This window comes from Mastigoproctus giganteus, chromosome 12 (genome assembly GCF_048544385.1).
Source record: "Mastigoproctus giganteus isolate SK-2022 chromosome 12, ASM4854438v1, whole genome shotgun sequence".
Lineage (NCBI taxonomy): Eukaryota > Metazoa > Arthropoda > Arachnida > Uropygi > Thelyphonidae > Mastigoproctus > Mastigoproctus giganteus.
In genome coordinates, this window is record NC_143586.1 from 50,697,252 (window position 1) to 50,712,968 (window position 15,717).

The window sequence follows — 15,717 nt, forward strand, 5'->3', positions numbered from 1 at the left end:
TAAAATTTTGCAGAATTTTCACTTCATATCATTGATGACCTTTAGTATTAGTAACGGCCGCATGGTGCAAGAAAGCCTATGGCTTATGCTGCACCAGCCAAAAAAAAAAAAAAAAAAAAAATCTGAACAAAACAATGATAAAAAATAAAATAAAAAACTAAATAATAATAATAATTAATAAAAAAAAAAAAAGAAAATTAAACCTATCATCCTATGTGCTATCCTTACCCGAAAGTACTATCCAGATGACCTTTGAATTTCCCCAAACTGTCGGCCTCTACCACCTATGAAGGCAACTTATTCCAGTAATTTATAACTCGCTGGCTAAAATAAAACTTCTTGCAGTCCAATCTAAACATTTCCCCCCCGTAACTTGAATTTATGTCTCCTAGTTCTAGCATCATTTATAATCTTGAAAATTTTGTCCTCATTCATTTTACTGATGCCTCTCAGAGCCTTAAACACATCAATCAAATCTCCTCTAAGGTGTCTAGTTTCCATACTGTGCAACCCACATATTCGAAGTTTTTCTTCATAAGGACGCCCTTTTGCCGATCTCACCAGGCGAGTTACCCTTCTTTGCACCCTTTCAAGAAGCTCGATGTCTTTCTTTAGTTGCAATTTCCATACTTCAACACAGTATTCCAAGTGTGGTCTAACATAAGCCTTATATAATGGGATTATCACGTCCCTATCTCTACTTGCAAAAGTTCGATAGATCATCGATAGGACACCATGAGCCTTCCTTGCAACCTGTTTACAATGCTCAGAGAATTTCATGTCTGACCGTATCATAACACCCAAGTCCCTTTCCTCCAGTACTGGGTTTAGTTGAACTCCACCGAGTGAATAAGTTTTTTTGGGATTACTGTTTCCCAGGTGTAATACCTTACATTTTGTTGGATTAAAGCACAGCTGCCATTTTTCTGACCATTCCTGAAGTCTATCTAGGTCTCTCCGAAGAAGCTCAGCTTGACAGTGATCATTAGCTACTCTACCAATTTTAACATCATCTGCAAATTTAGACATCACGCCCTCTATCCCTTCATCAATGTCGTTTATGAAAATTAAAAACAACAGTGGCCCTAATACTGATCCTTGGGGAACCCCACTTCTTACATCAACCCAATCTGAGGAATAGCCATTTATCACAACCCTCTGCCTCCTGCCCTGAAGCCATCCTTCTATCCATCTAACAATTTTCCCAGTGATTCCAACCTTTTCCAGCTTATAAAGCAACCGCTCATGTGGGACTGAGTCAAAAGCTTTGCTGAAATCTAAATAAACAATGTCGAAATTATTCCCTAAATCCAGGTCGTGAGTGACCCTTTCGAAATAGTGAACCAGATTTGTTAAACATGATTTTCCCTTTACAAAACCATGCTGAGTATCCTTGAGAATTTCAATTCAATCCAAATGATCCTGAATTCCACCCTTGATCATTGCCTCCATGATTTTCCCTACTACTGAAGTCAGACTGACAGGTTGATAATTTCCAACTTCACTTTTAGAGCCACCCTTATGTATGGGAGATACATTTGCACTTTTCCAATCCAAGGGATCTCCCCAGAGTCTCTAGTGATGCTCGCATAATTAGCCTCAATGGTTCAATGCACTCGCTTGCCGCCTCTCTTAAGATTATAGGGTATATTCCATCATCTCCAGGAGCCTTACTGGTCTGTAGCTCGAAGTTTTTTCATTAAATAATCTTGTGAAATTTCAATATCATTAATTACATATTTTTTAACTTCGCTCCCACAATTTCCCATTGCCACAAAAGGCTTTTCATTTGTAAATATCGATGCAAAATAACTGTTGAGTTCATCTGCAACGGCAGCTGGTGTATTTATTACTATTCCCTTTCCCTTACGTAAAGGTCCGATCTGGTTTGTCCTGCTCTTCTTGGCATTTATATATGTGAAGAATTCTTTATCCCCCCTCTTTGCTCTGTTTGCTAGTGATTTCTCATAAACTGCCTTTGCCTGTCGAACCTTTTCTGTGGCTCTATTACACATCACCTTGTAGCTGTTATAGGCTTCAGTACTTTTTATTGCTCTGTAACACTTCCATGCCACCTTTTTCTGCTCAAATAATGTGGCAACTTCACTATTCATCCAACTTGGAACCCTTCTCGTGGAGTATTTTTTTTAATGGTATATACGCATTCAAGGCATCTGTGATTAATGTTTTAAAAGCGTACCACAGTTCAATTGTATTCATTCTCTGCGCGGTATCTACCCAGTTAATAGAGGCCATGTAGTACCTTAAGGCATCATAATTTCCTTTTCTGAAATTAAAACCCATTCCTTTGCCTTTTACTTCTGCTACCTCTCTCGTCATCATCCCGTAGAACTCCGTGATCACTTCCTGCTACTGGTTCCTCTACTGTCAGCCCTGTTATGTCATCTGATTCATGTGTGATGATGAGGTCTAGGATATTCTTTTCTCTAGTACTTTCCCTGACATGTTGATACAAATAACAGTCATCTAGTTGATTTTAAAATTTTGTTCCCCATGTCGAGTTTCCTTCCCATTTACTCCAATCAATTAGAGGCAAATTGAAATCACCGATAATAAGGCATTGATGCTTACTTGCCCATTCCATTTGCATGTAGAGGCTTTTGTCATAATCTTCACAATCACCTGGTCTGTAGATTACTCCTACTCTCATTATACCTTTGTTTCCAACTATCTCACACCATACAGACTCTATACTAGCATGTGAAATGTCTGAATCCGGGAAAGCTATTGTCGCACTCAGCCTGCTTCTGATAAGCATTACCCCACCACCCCTTCTATCTAACCTATCCTTCCTAAATACATTATATAAGCCGTACTGAAACTCATCATCCCCAATTTCCGGGTGGCACCACGTCTCCTAAAGCCTTGCAGATTCCTTCAAGTCTTGAGTTAATCCACAGGGCTCTTAACATATAATCCCTCCTATCGTGTCTGGGCAGAATTGCAGACACATAGACATTATGGCCTAGCTCGCGACATTTCCTCAGCATGGTCCTGTGTTTTTCCAACAAATCGTCAGATTGTGTACGTTTAATATCATTTGTCCCCACATGAATAATAATATTTTCTTTACCCCCTTTAAAATCTGACAATCTGTTGATGACATCATCAGTAGTTGCTCCCGGCAGACATACCCTGGTTCTGCTCCACCTATCCTTATTACAAAAAATATTCCCCGTTTCCCTGACAATGGAGTCTCCTAATAAAACAATGTCCTTTTTAACCAGAGTAGTTTGCACTTGGTTTTTCTGTTTTGAGGCTCGAATCGGGTGTGCATCACTTGGTAGATTGCTGGAGTTTTGAGTCCCTGACGAGCTCCCAGATGCATTATTTTCCAGGGCAAGCACTCGTTTTTTCAGGGACTCAAATTGTTCCATCAATGCACCAAATTGTAATAGACTATGTATAAATATAGTGCAAATGCATCAGAAATACATAGCTATATCTGAATAGATCAGAATATTGGTAAAACGGCATCGTTTTAAGTTATATCTCATATTGTGAATACCTTCACAACGAGTTGCCATGATATTGCACTACTTCGAATAAGTAACGCTTCACCTAAGGAGAAGACTAATGTTACTTATTCTCAGATGGATACCACCACCCAGACGGCACCGTTTCAGAGCTATTTGGCCCTTCTTCGGTGGGTGGGTAGGTACCCGAGTGATGCAACGATGGCAAAACAGTTATGAAGTATAACTCCACAATATGAGAGATGCCTGATGGTGTATCATGTATTTAGACTCAAGCATTTAGGGCATAAGCCTCAAGCTATGAAGGAGTCTAGACTATGTATAAATATAGTGCAAATGCATCAGAAATACATAGCTATATCTGAATAGATCAGAATATTGGTAAAACGGCATCGTTTTAAGTTATATCTCATATTGTGAATAACTAAAAACGATGCCGTTTTACCAATATTCTGATCTATTCAGATATAGCTATGTATTTCTGATGCATTTGCACTATATTTATACATAGTCTAGACTCCTTCATAGCTTGAGGCTTATGCCCTAAATGCTTGAGTCTAAATACATGATACACCATCAGGCATCTCTCATATTGTGGAGTTATACTTCATAACTGTTTTGCCATCGTTGCATCACTCGGGTACCTACCCACCCACCGAAGAAGGGCCAAATAGCTCTGAAACGGTGCCGTCTGGGTGGTGGTATCCATCTGAGAATAAGTAACATTAGTCTTCTCCTTAGGTGAAGCGTTACTTATTCGAAGTAGTGCAATATCATGGCAACTCGTTGTGAAGGTATTCACAATATGAGATATAACTTAAAACGATGCCGTTTTACCAATATTCTGATCTATTCAGATATAGCTATGTATTTCTGATGCATTTGCACTATATTTATACATAGTCTAGACTCCTTCATAGCTTGAGGCATTATGCCCTAAATGCTTGAGACCAAATTGTAATTTAAGATCGGTGCACTCCTTACAACGATCACAAAGAAAAGAATCCCCAGGTGAGGTAGGATTAGTCACCAGGTCGACCTTGGAAAACATTCCACAGGTTCCACAACGGATTAAATCATTACTCACCTGTAAATTGCTGTGTGAGTCATGATACCCTGTAACGTGTTTAAGGCAGATCTCGTAACTACCATTATAAAATTAAATAAATATCAATGAAAGTAACTTTAAAAAATTATATCTATAATATTATTAAAATCAAACAGTTAAAGGAAAACCTATAACAAAATAATCCAACAATATCCAAATAAATCAAATATTTAAAAGCACTATCCAAAAGTAAACCACTTAACTGGGGAGCCCTGTCTAAGCGCGTCCGCTCACCTCGAATGCCAACAGTCTACCTTGTTGAGAGCTTGCAGACCACATACACACTGAAAGCTCTTTGGCTCTGCACTAGTGTGGTATTGCTGAAAGAAAAGATGTATACTCAGTAATTTTGTGTGGCAACCCTTATAGGAATACACATTCTTCAATCAAGTAGTAAAGTTTTTGGAGATTCACATAATTTGAAATTAGAACCACACCCCTTTTTTTTTTTTTTTTTTAAATATAATTGTAATCTGTATTTGCCTGCTCATAGGATGAAAATGTAGGTATATGCATATGTCTTGTGTGGAAGTGGCTCCTGAACCCAAGTTTGTCTCTGCTGTTATGTTGTGTGATTAATACAGAAAAATGAATAATGAAAATGATTTCATCAGTTTTTTTCTTATTCTTTTTGTGAGACTCGCTTCACGTCACATGGCCCCACTTGTCACTTTTGACTGTGAGAGATGTACTATATATCATAGTGCCCTTTACATTTATGCCATTTATTTCTATATTTGATAAGAGTTTAAGAAGTTGCATTGTGTAATATTTAAATAGGAATTATGTTTGCCTATGGAGAAAAATGATATAATTGGAACATGAGATATTATTGGATCTGCTCAGCCCAGCCTACCTATTTGAAATATCCATATGGTGCAATGGATAGGGAGAACCATAAGCGCTCTCTTAAAGTGCAAACTGACAAACAATAAGTGAAATGTTTTATTTAATCGGCTTTTGTGATATTCACAGTAAAAAAAAAGCGATAATATATAGACAAAGGTTTATGCAAGGACGTTTGCTAAGATAACACTTATTTTTAAAATTTTCTAAGGTGAAAATAATGCTCGCACTCCATTCTGTATTTGTCTTTAATGCTGGTAGGGAGGGAAGATAATGTTTCCACTGTCACCCTTGTGATACTGACAGAGATACAGCTTAGATTCTTTAGAAATAATTAGATTATCCACAAGTTGACTTAAAGCAACTAATATTATTTTTAATTAAATAACATCATCCAGTAGATGAATTTGTTATTCATTAAAATCTCAAAGACACTGTTGTGACTAGTTTTAGAACTATTTGGTTCCATCATCAGACAAAGGTAGGGAAAAAAAAAATGAAGTTGTTTCTAAAGATACCAAAATGGTATTGTCACAGGAAGGGACAACATGACATTCTCGAGCAGTGAGCATTATTTCAATAATTGTGTTGAAATACCACACTTCTTTACTTGAATTATAAAATCGACTTATGTGTTTCCTTCTTCATATATGTGTCTATCCAGCTAATCCTTAAATTTCCACCAAGCTCTCACCTTGGCTACCCATGGGAGAGATAACTTCCACTAATTATCAGTCACTGGCTAAAAGAATTTGCTATGATTCAGTGTAAACCTCTTCTCCTGTAATTTGAATTTACGATCCCTAGTTTTGAGAATTATTTATAACAGTGGGAATTTCTCCTTTATTCATTTTACTTTCTCCTTCTCAGAGCCTTATACATCTCACTCAAGTTCCCTTAATATGCCTGGTTGCCAAGCTCTATAACATGCATATTCAGTCTTCCTTTGTATCAGTATCTATTTGAAAATTGCCAAGTGGGTTGCCTATCTTTAAATCCTTTCAAGACGTTCTGTGATTCTTTTTTTTTTTTTTTTTTTTTAATAAGGCTGTCTCCATACTTGGACATAGTATTCCAATTGCCTTGTACAATGGAATTATGACCTCCCCCATCTCTAAAAGAAATGTCCTAGAGGACACCATGGATCCTTTCTGACAGCATGTCTACACTGCATGGAGAACTTAAACGTCTGTTCATAATATATCCCCCACTCCTCCAACCCCAAATTCCTCTACTGTTCATTATTCAAGTATTTCCACTATTTGGAAACACTAGATCTATAAGTGTTAGATCCAGCAGGATCCAGGATCTAGCATTTTTTTTTGCTGCATTAAATTACAGCTACTACTTTCTGGCCATGTTTGAAGATTATCCAAGTCATTCTAATGCATGCTGCTTATTACCAATCAGTAACCACTCCCCAATTTTGACATTACATCCTGTGTAATGTCAAAATTACACAGGATGTAATGTCAAAATTTTGACATTACATCCTGTAATGTCAAACTTTTGGTTTGCATTTGTGTTTTTAGCAAAAAAAAGTTCATGGGGCATTCAAGAAAATATAGCATTTTGTTGGAGTACAAATATTTTTATAAATTTTAAAACTTTTATGAGTTTCTTTTTATATATTTCAATTATTATGCTTAATTATATTTGCCCACTGTATTTTTCTCCCTCTAAAATATAACAAAGCATTTCAACAAGAAATTCTTGATAAATCAGCTTAATTATCTGTTAAATAGAGCCTAGTTATCTGTTAAATAGATGTGCACTACAGGGTAAAGCCATATTCAAGTTCCCTAGATCATATACTTAATCATTGTTATGATATGCACTGAGAGGCATCTCAGTGCATATCATATCATTTAAAATCCGACTCTTCCGGACTTTGATCCTGCCTATTCTCCTTTACGGATCAGAAACATGGATTTGTCTCAAGCTAGATTTAAACAAACTTGAGGTATTCCAAATGCGATGCCTGCGGCAGATTTTGGGCATCTCACTTCGTGACCGCATCACTAATGATACCATCCGCACCATATGCCAACAGCAACCAACCATTGCCGACCAAATCCAGAAGCGAAGGCTTAGATGGTTTGGCCACGTATGTAGAATGGGCACGAACAGAATACCATCCACACTCCTTTGGAGACAACGACCCACCCAACGGAGCATCCAATGGACTGCACCTAGCAAAACGTGGGCCAAGCAAGTGGAAAATGACTTGAAGAGCCGACGTCTCGACCTTAACCAGGCCAGGACTGACGCCATGGATCGTAAAGTATGGAAGAACATCACAGAGCAAGTCCGAAACCCTGCGGCACCTACAGCAGCATACTGGTTGCGTGGCCAATCGCCTCCCCCAGCTGCCAGCTAAGGACCAAGAAGAAGAAGAAGAGAGGCATCTGCTGTCTCACAGAGGTTGATGAATAAATGGTGTAGCATAGCAGGATGGACCTTAAGGCCTTTTGAATCGAAAAGACTGATATGTTGAGGGTTGTCGCATGGTATTTAGTATTAAAAATTTTTTTGAAATGTAGTGCATCACTTTTAAGTACAGCCATGTATCGCTATTTTTATATAGATATAACATTGTGACCCTTTAAAAGTTGATATCATTTGAGCTACTTAGCATGCATTTTAAGGCCTATACACAGACTTCTCATTTGCCTATGCTGTTCTAGCATTCTGACATGAAAATATATCTCCAAGGCATTATTTTGCCATATTGTGGGTACAATGCAGTATGCAACTTATGTTTGTAGTACACTTCAAAATTTTTGCTTCCTTCATTGGTATAATTCTGTAACAAGCTGCTTGGTTCTCTGTGGCCACCATTTAACTACTTTTGGATTTATTTGGTTCACACCTTTCATTACTACATTTTATCATGCACTGGGGCAGCATTTCCCAAATTCTGCGGAAAATCATAATTCATAATTTAAAAAATAAAATAAAATTTGCATATTTGCAGCATACACCAGTTTTATATCATAATTTAACTTTTTTTTTTTTTAATATACTGGGAAAGACCATGGAGGACTTTTTATTTTGGTAGGCTTTTGCATAGAGAAGTATGTGTAGAGGTAATGACATCTACGAAAAAGTAGCAATATAGTGATCTAATATGCCATTCGTATAAGATTTAGCCATGGAGTACATGGGTTGAAGGAGAGAGGGAAGCGAACCAGTATCATAACTAAACTCACTTTCCTTGTATAATTTTTTTTTGATAATTATTAGTATTTTGAAATTTTATTATTAAAATAAATTACCATGGATTTGTTGTTGAAAAAAGAACTTTAAAACGAGAAGCAAGTACTCCTATTAGTGCAACTATAATCGATGAAATCAAACATAATATTATCCCACTTCAAGGTGAGGATGAACAATCGCAGCATTTTGTTCCCCAAAAATCCAAAGTGAAAAAACAGGAACCAACTAATAAAAGACCAAAACGAAAATATGATGACAGTTATTTGAATTTCAGCTTTACATGTGTTAGAAATAAAGATGCTCCTGATGCACAGTGTGTTGTACATAATAAAATATTAGCAAACAGCTCTTTGGTCCCACTAAACTTGTGTTTTGTAAGTGTTCCATAAATATAAGAGATAAAAAATGTTCCGTAAATATACGAGATAAAAAATGTTCCGTAAATATACTGTGAGATAAAGTGTTCTGTGATTAAAAAGTTTGGGAAACACTGCACTGGGGTATGAGTAGATGAGTATTGATTTTCTGTTAGCTAACATCATCTGTTTACACTGAAATGACCATTTATGAATAGGTCACATCACTTTTTTTAATGATGAACTATTGCATACATTCTGCTGTATATTTCACTTTCTCTTTCTGGCAGTAAAATCAAATAAAATTTTACTCTTCCACAATCCGTATTCAAATGTATTCTGAAAGAGTTGCCATTTTGAAAAATGACACAGCTAACAAGGCACCTTCACATTTCAGAAACTAAGTAAATGTTAATGTGAGAAAATGACATGTAAAAACAATTTTAATAAGGAGTATACAGAGGACACTTGATTCACCTCATATATGTACTATACCATTGATGTATTTTCTTTTAAGGGTCCAGTTCTGGTCCCAGATGGAGTGACTGAAGGTGTAAGTACACTGTCAAAGTCCCAAGCAGAACATGTACATGATCTGATGGCAGAGGCTATGAGGGATTTATCACTCACTTCTCAGAGTAGCTCAAGTAAGTTTATGAAGTTAATATACGAGGGGTGATGATTTTTATTTGCTGACTGGTGCAAGATCTTATCTTGCACCATCTTATCTTACAAGGATCTTATCTTACAGGATTCATCAGAAAGGAGAGTTAGAGGTTATTATATGTAAAGAAATATTTATTAAATAACTTGAAATATATAAAATGAAATATATAACATGTTAACTGCTTCACGACACATCTATATTGTGATATTTGTAATCTCATTATGTACATTTTCTTTTTTTTTAATGAGAAGAAAGCCAAACAATGTCTGCCTTCTTCAGTCCAGATTGACTTAATCCTTTAGTTTTCAGTGTCTGCTTATATCATAGTGCCTGCCCTCCAACCCCAAATTCCTTTCTTCCTCTACTGTTCATTATTCAACTCCAAGTGTATAAGTTACTTCGGGATTATTATTTCCATATCTTGCATTTTTTTTTTTTCGCTGCATTAAATTACAGCTACTACTTTCTGGCTATGCTTGAAGGTAATCCAAGTCATTCTACTTTAATACCCACTTTAATCAGAAAGATGCTGCTACAATCCAAGAAAATCTTGACTGCACTTTGAGGAAAGGAAAGCCATTTTATGCTGCCCCACATGGTTGATTCAATCAAATGCTTGATCTTCAAAAATACATCGCCAGGTTGTCAAGTACAACCATAGTCCCATCTACATCTTGCTACCCACAATTACTCACCAAATCCTGCAGATGAAACCATCTAAAATCCACTCTGCCATCCCAGGAAAATCATCAGTCACAAACTTGGCAACCACCACAGAATTCATTCCCTCAACATTCAGAGCTTAGCTGGCAACCATATATCTCAACATAAGCGAAGCCTTTGATGCCATGTCGCAGCCTTTCTCCTTCTACTTAAGGAGAAATTTCATATTCGAGGTGATATGCTGTGCTTTTATGAATCTCTGCTCTGGCACAGAACACTTATTCTGCATCGGGAACAACACACCCTATCCTGTGACATTACCGCAGGGAGTTCACGGCTACTATCATGCCCATTACTGCCTCCATGAACGGTCTCATATGCTGTGCTTATCACCTCAAAGTGCTGATGCAAGTTAACCCTGGCAACAGCCCTGTTCAGCTCAGCAACAGGATCAGTTCTCACTTATGGATCTTCAATTGTACCTGGCAAGCTTTGATATAAAAATCAACCCATAGAAGTCTGCTCAGGTTATATTCTCCTTTACATCTGTGCCAATGCTGCTCAAGTGTTACTCAGAGGAGTACCAATACCAAACGTACCCTTGCACACAGACCTTGGTGTTCTGTTTGATCAAAAGATATCCTTTGTCAACCAAACCGACAAAATCAATACCGTTTTATCATTTACGGTGATCTCAAAACAGCAGCTGATACACATCCAACATCCCCTCACTGTTAAATTCATCACCTCCACGATCTATCCTGCCATTATCTATGGTGCATATGGGCTTCAGCTGCACCTACAAGTCTTAAGCGGGTGTACACCACTGAATACTGGTTATTGAAATGGGCCAGTATCAAGCTTCGTCTGCCTCCCGCTACCACAACCACCGATAGGTGGTGCTGACCAAGTATCGGAAGGCAGCATGAATATAGTGCTTTGTGATGTTTAGTAGTTCAAACTATGCAAATTGGATATATTTTATGTTCCTCAAACTCTCCAGGTGACGGCGAGTCCACACACTTTTTATGCCTAAGGCAGTTTTCAAATACATGTATCACGACATTCGATCCAGCGGTCTGCAAGAACAGCAGAAATTAAACCCTATAATCCAAACTCTTCCGTTAATCCATAAATCATGGATTAATTGAGCTCATGAAGAATGACAAGAAGAGACAGAAATCTTACTGAGACCAGAGCCATACGGACTGCTAACCAGACTGAAGATATAGACGACTTTAAACTTACTTCATGACAAAGGAAAAAAAATAAACTGGTGGTCCCAAAAAGTGATAGAAAAACCAGGAAGAACTCCTCAGAGCAGAAGGAACACCCTCACCTCCTTCCATCCTCATCTCAAATACTTGAGAGAAAAAAATAAGATATGCCAAATTAATAGATAGAATAACAAGAAAAGGACTGGACTCAAAAAATGCACACTAATACTGTATTATAAAGCCTGCTTCACCCCAGCGATTACGTACACTTCCCCCCGTGTGGTTAACAAAAAAACACCATACAATGCTCAATTCTCCTGGTCATCACCCATGCCTGCCATACTGTTAGTATGCATGCCCTCCAAGTCCTCCATGCCCTCCCTTGATCTAAAGTTATATGCTGCAGAATGACATACCACCTGACCAAAGGATTACCCTACACTCTGGGGAAATACACCAACTTAGCAGGGAAGAGAAGAAAGGACCAGACTTGAGAATCATGTGCAGCAGGCATAGGCGCCTCCGTAGCTAGGTGGGAAGGAGCAGCAGTGCGTAGCACACACTTCTTGATTAGACTGGGGTTCGAGCCCATCACCACCAAATACGGAGGATGCGGAAAGGTCAGGGAATGACCATCGCATATTCCCCGAGCAATATGGTCTTAGTTGCTAATGCTCCTAAAAACCAAAATAACAACAAATAAATAACAGCAGCAGGCATGGCAGGAAAGGTGGTCTGCTTCAACAAAAGGGAAAATTACCAGGAAGTTCCTGCCTACAGTCTGATGCGTGTATCCTATAGCCTCCTCTTGGTTCCACCTAGGTCTATTTACAACGTTTTTTTCCTGATGGGCCATTGTGCCTTCAATGCCAAGTTAACTTATTTTTGAATAACGGAAGACCCCCTCTGCACATGTGGAGAGATAGAAACATGGTCCCACATTATGTACAGCTGCGACCATTTTGAGTACCTCCACTTTCGACTTATGACGGAAATCTACCAGCAGGACTGGAGCATCACCTTCTAGATTCGAGGGAGGAGTTCCTGGCCTTCATGAAGTTTGCACAAGAGGTGTTTCTAGGTGGAGGACACTTATTGCTATTCATCACAACTAAAGCCAGTAACTGAATGAAAAATTCAACCTAATTGAACAGAAACATTCAAATGGAAAGATCACACTAAGGACCTTCTGCAACAGGACCCAGGACTGGACACAGAACTGATGCAGTCCACTGCTCACCTGTTTCAAGATCCCTCTGCTGTGGAAGACACCAGTGGCTGTGTCCTCTGAGACAAACTCACTGGATGTGACTATTGCTGCCAAGGCCATTGGCCACCACATACCAGTGCACTCTTGCATGGTACTTTCTTCCTACTTCATGGGTTGGGGAGAGAAGTATATTGTCTCCTCACCATATCATTTTCTTCCATCTGGTGGGGCATGGGCATGCCTCATTGACCATCTGGGGTCACCTTCTCCAAACTGGCTCCCCCCCCCCCCAGTATTTAGTCTCTCCACATACTAAATACCATTATGTGCAGGCCTTATGGATTCAGTCTCCCCACACACTCTAACTTTGCAACCACATCTAATGAAACCAAAATTATTCCAAACCCACACTCAAAAACTTTAAGTCAACCATGCAACAACCCTATTACCATTTGCTAATAGGCCAGATATCATCTCCAAATATTTGGAATGCTTGCTCTTGGAGGATCACACAGCCAGGCCTAAGATTGTCAGCTGCACTCACCGAGAGGTTTCTTCCCCCAAACAGATGCTCAGCACCCTGAACTGTGTGGATGTAGACTTTGAGCGTCTAATAAGTAACAAGGACAGATACAACTTTATCAAAGTCTTTGAACCCTGATCAACTAAAAGACATTGAATTATGGATGGCACAAAATAGATACACGCCAGCCACAAATCTGCAGCATACATTTCTGCCCAAAGCACAGAATGCATCCTAAACCTGAATTTTACACATCTTGGCCAATCACAGTCTACCAATGGTGAACACTTTGCCTTGTAGGGTTAATTTTTGATAAGAAGTTAAACTTACAGGAGCACGTCAAATGTCTAAGAAAATGAATATACAGGAATACTTTGCATAGCTCAGTTTACAAACTGAAAAAAAAAAAAAATAATAAATAACTGCGTTATGCACCAATACATTTGATATGTATGTATGTATGTATGTATGTATTATAATGCCAGCACATAGGCCAATGCATTGTGGATTCAAGGCCACACTGACTGTTGTCGCAACTTCCATTATATACGGTCTCTGTTAGCATTCATACATTAGTAAACAGTCTAGATCCTGAGCGGTGAGGTCGTTGAATATGCATAAGCTGTACAAATATTTTTCGCTGTGTAATTTTATTAAAGATTATTTTTTAAAAATGTTACACCTTTATATGCAAATATGAGTGGAAAGAAGAAAAAAAATGTAATAGCACTGAGAGTTCTTCTAGATCAGTGGTTTTCAACCTTTTTTTTAAATAACGGCACGCATAAGTAATTTATTTTATTTTGCGGCACCCCTACTCCTCAATATATGTAATATTAAAAAAAATATGTTATTTATTACAATAATATAATTATAAAAATTACATTTCATAATACAAATTATATTTATATATATATATATAGTATATAATTTTATTCTTTGTATAGAGGTACTAAGTAAACATCAATTATAGATCACCACAAAATTGAAAAGATACTGTACACCTTTTTATAATGAAATAAATATATAAATTAAAAAATAATAAGTTTCAGTAACTTAAATGCAAATTACGTGGCACCCTAAGGTGCCGCAGCACCCCGATTGAAAAGCAGTGTTCTAGATCCAAACATCGAACAAGGTATGAAAGTAAGGTAGGCGTTGCAAAATGACATTCGATGTTATAAAGAGATGTATGCAGATAAAAAGAAGAAAAAACTGTGCAAATCAAGCTGATCAGTTATTTTTCAAAATAAAAATACAGTACATACTTCACTTATATTCTTTTGGTATACATACTGCAATAAAAATCATTTGTACTGTACTTACTAGTATTTTTTATTTTTATCATTTTAATTTCTTTTTTTGCAAAAAACTTCGTGTGCATCAATTTATGGGAAACAAACACCTATATATTTTTGCAACTTGACCCATATAATCAAGTTGTCAGAACGCATTACATTCAAATACATACTAATAATACCCCTGGATCATCTCCAGTAGACCACCAAATACGGAGGATGCAGAAAGGTCAGGGAATGACCACCACATATCTCCAGAGCAATATGGCCTTAGTTGCTAATGCCCCTAAAAACCAAATAATAAAAACATCATCTCCAGTACATCTTGGGGTGCAGATCGTTATACCCTGCCCCCTTATATAAGTCCCAAATTAGATCTTGGCTAGACTACAAAGCATCTATTTATGACTCAGCTAGGGAGAGCACCTTAGCCCATCTTGCACCCATCCAACACTCTTCTCTTACATTAGTCCTAGATGCATATAGAACATCACCAGTTCAAAGTCTTTGTTAAGGCTCACAAACCTCCTTTGGCATCAGAAGAAAGGTGTTGTTGATGAACTATTCAGCTTCAAAGTTCAAAGTCTGACAATCGAGTGGATGCAGCTGCTCTCTTCTCTAATACATTAAAAGCCTGTCTACTCATCCTCGTCAGCCACTACTACATGATCCTCAATGTAAAATCCATTATGCAAATAAACCCAGAACAGTTCAGCCTACTGATATCATATTGCAGAATTTAAGGGAAAGCTTGTATATTCAGCTTGATAATATCCTCAGGTAATAAAAAGATCCAGATTCCCCATAGACTTCCTTCACACTTTCTTCTAATGAATACTTTGTCTGGAGTGACAATTTTTTTTATTTACTTTATTTAATTTTATTATTTTTTTCTATAGCAAATATTAACATGCAACAACTAAATTTTGCTCACACACAAAAGTACCCCCACTTTACCAAGATCTATACCGATGGTTCAAAGTCTGACAATCGAGTGGATGCAGCTGCTCTCTTCCCTAATACAACTGTTTCAATTTCACCACCAGCTGAATGCAGCAGTTATACTGCTGAACTCCATGCCATTAAGCTTGCTCTGAAAAACATCTCAAACGT

General features: G+C 37.7%; 1 protein-coding gene across 1 annotated transcript in view; it reads left to right on the top strand.

Annotated features, from left to right (window-relative positions):
* Nucleotides 1-15,717, top strand: part of Atg2 (Autophagy-related 2) — a 359,564-nt gene that overhangs the window by 227,805 nt on the left and 116,042 nt on the right. The window contains exon 29 of the mRNA XM_090386633.1: nt 9,544-9,673. Within this exon, the coding sequence (XP_090242759.1) occupies nt 9,544-9,673 (130 nt within the window). The remainder of the gene's footprint in view (nt 1-9,543; nt 9,674-15,717) is intronic.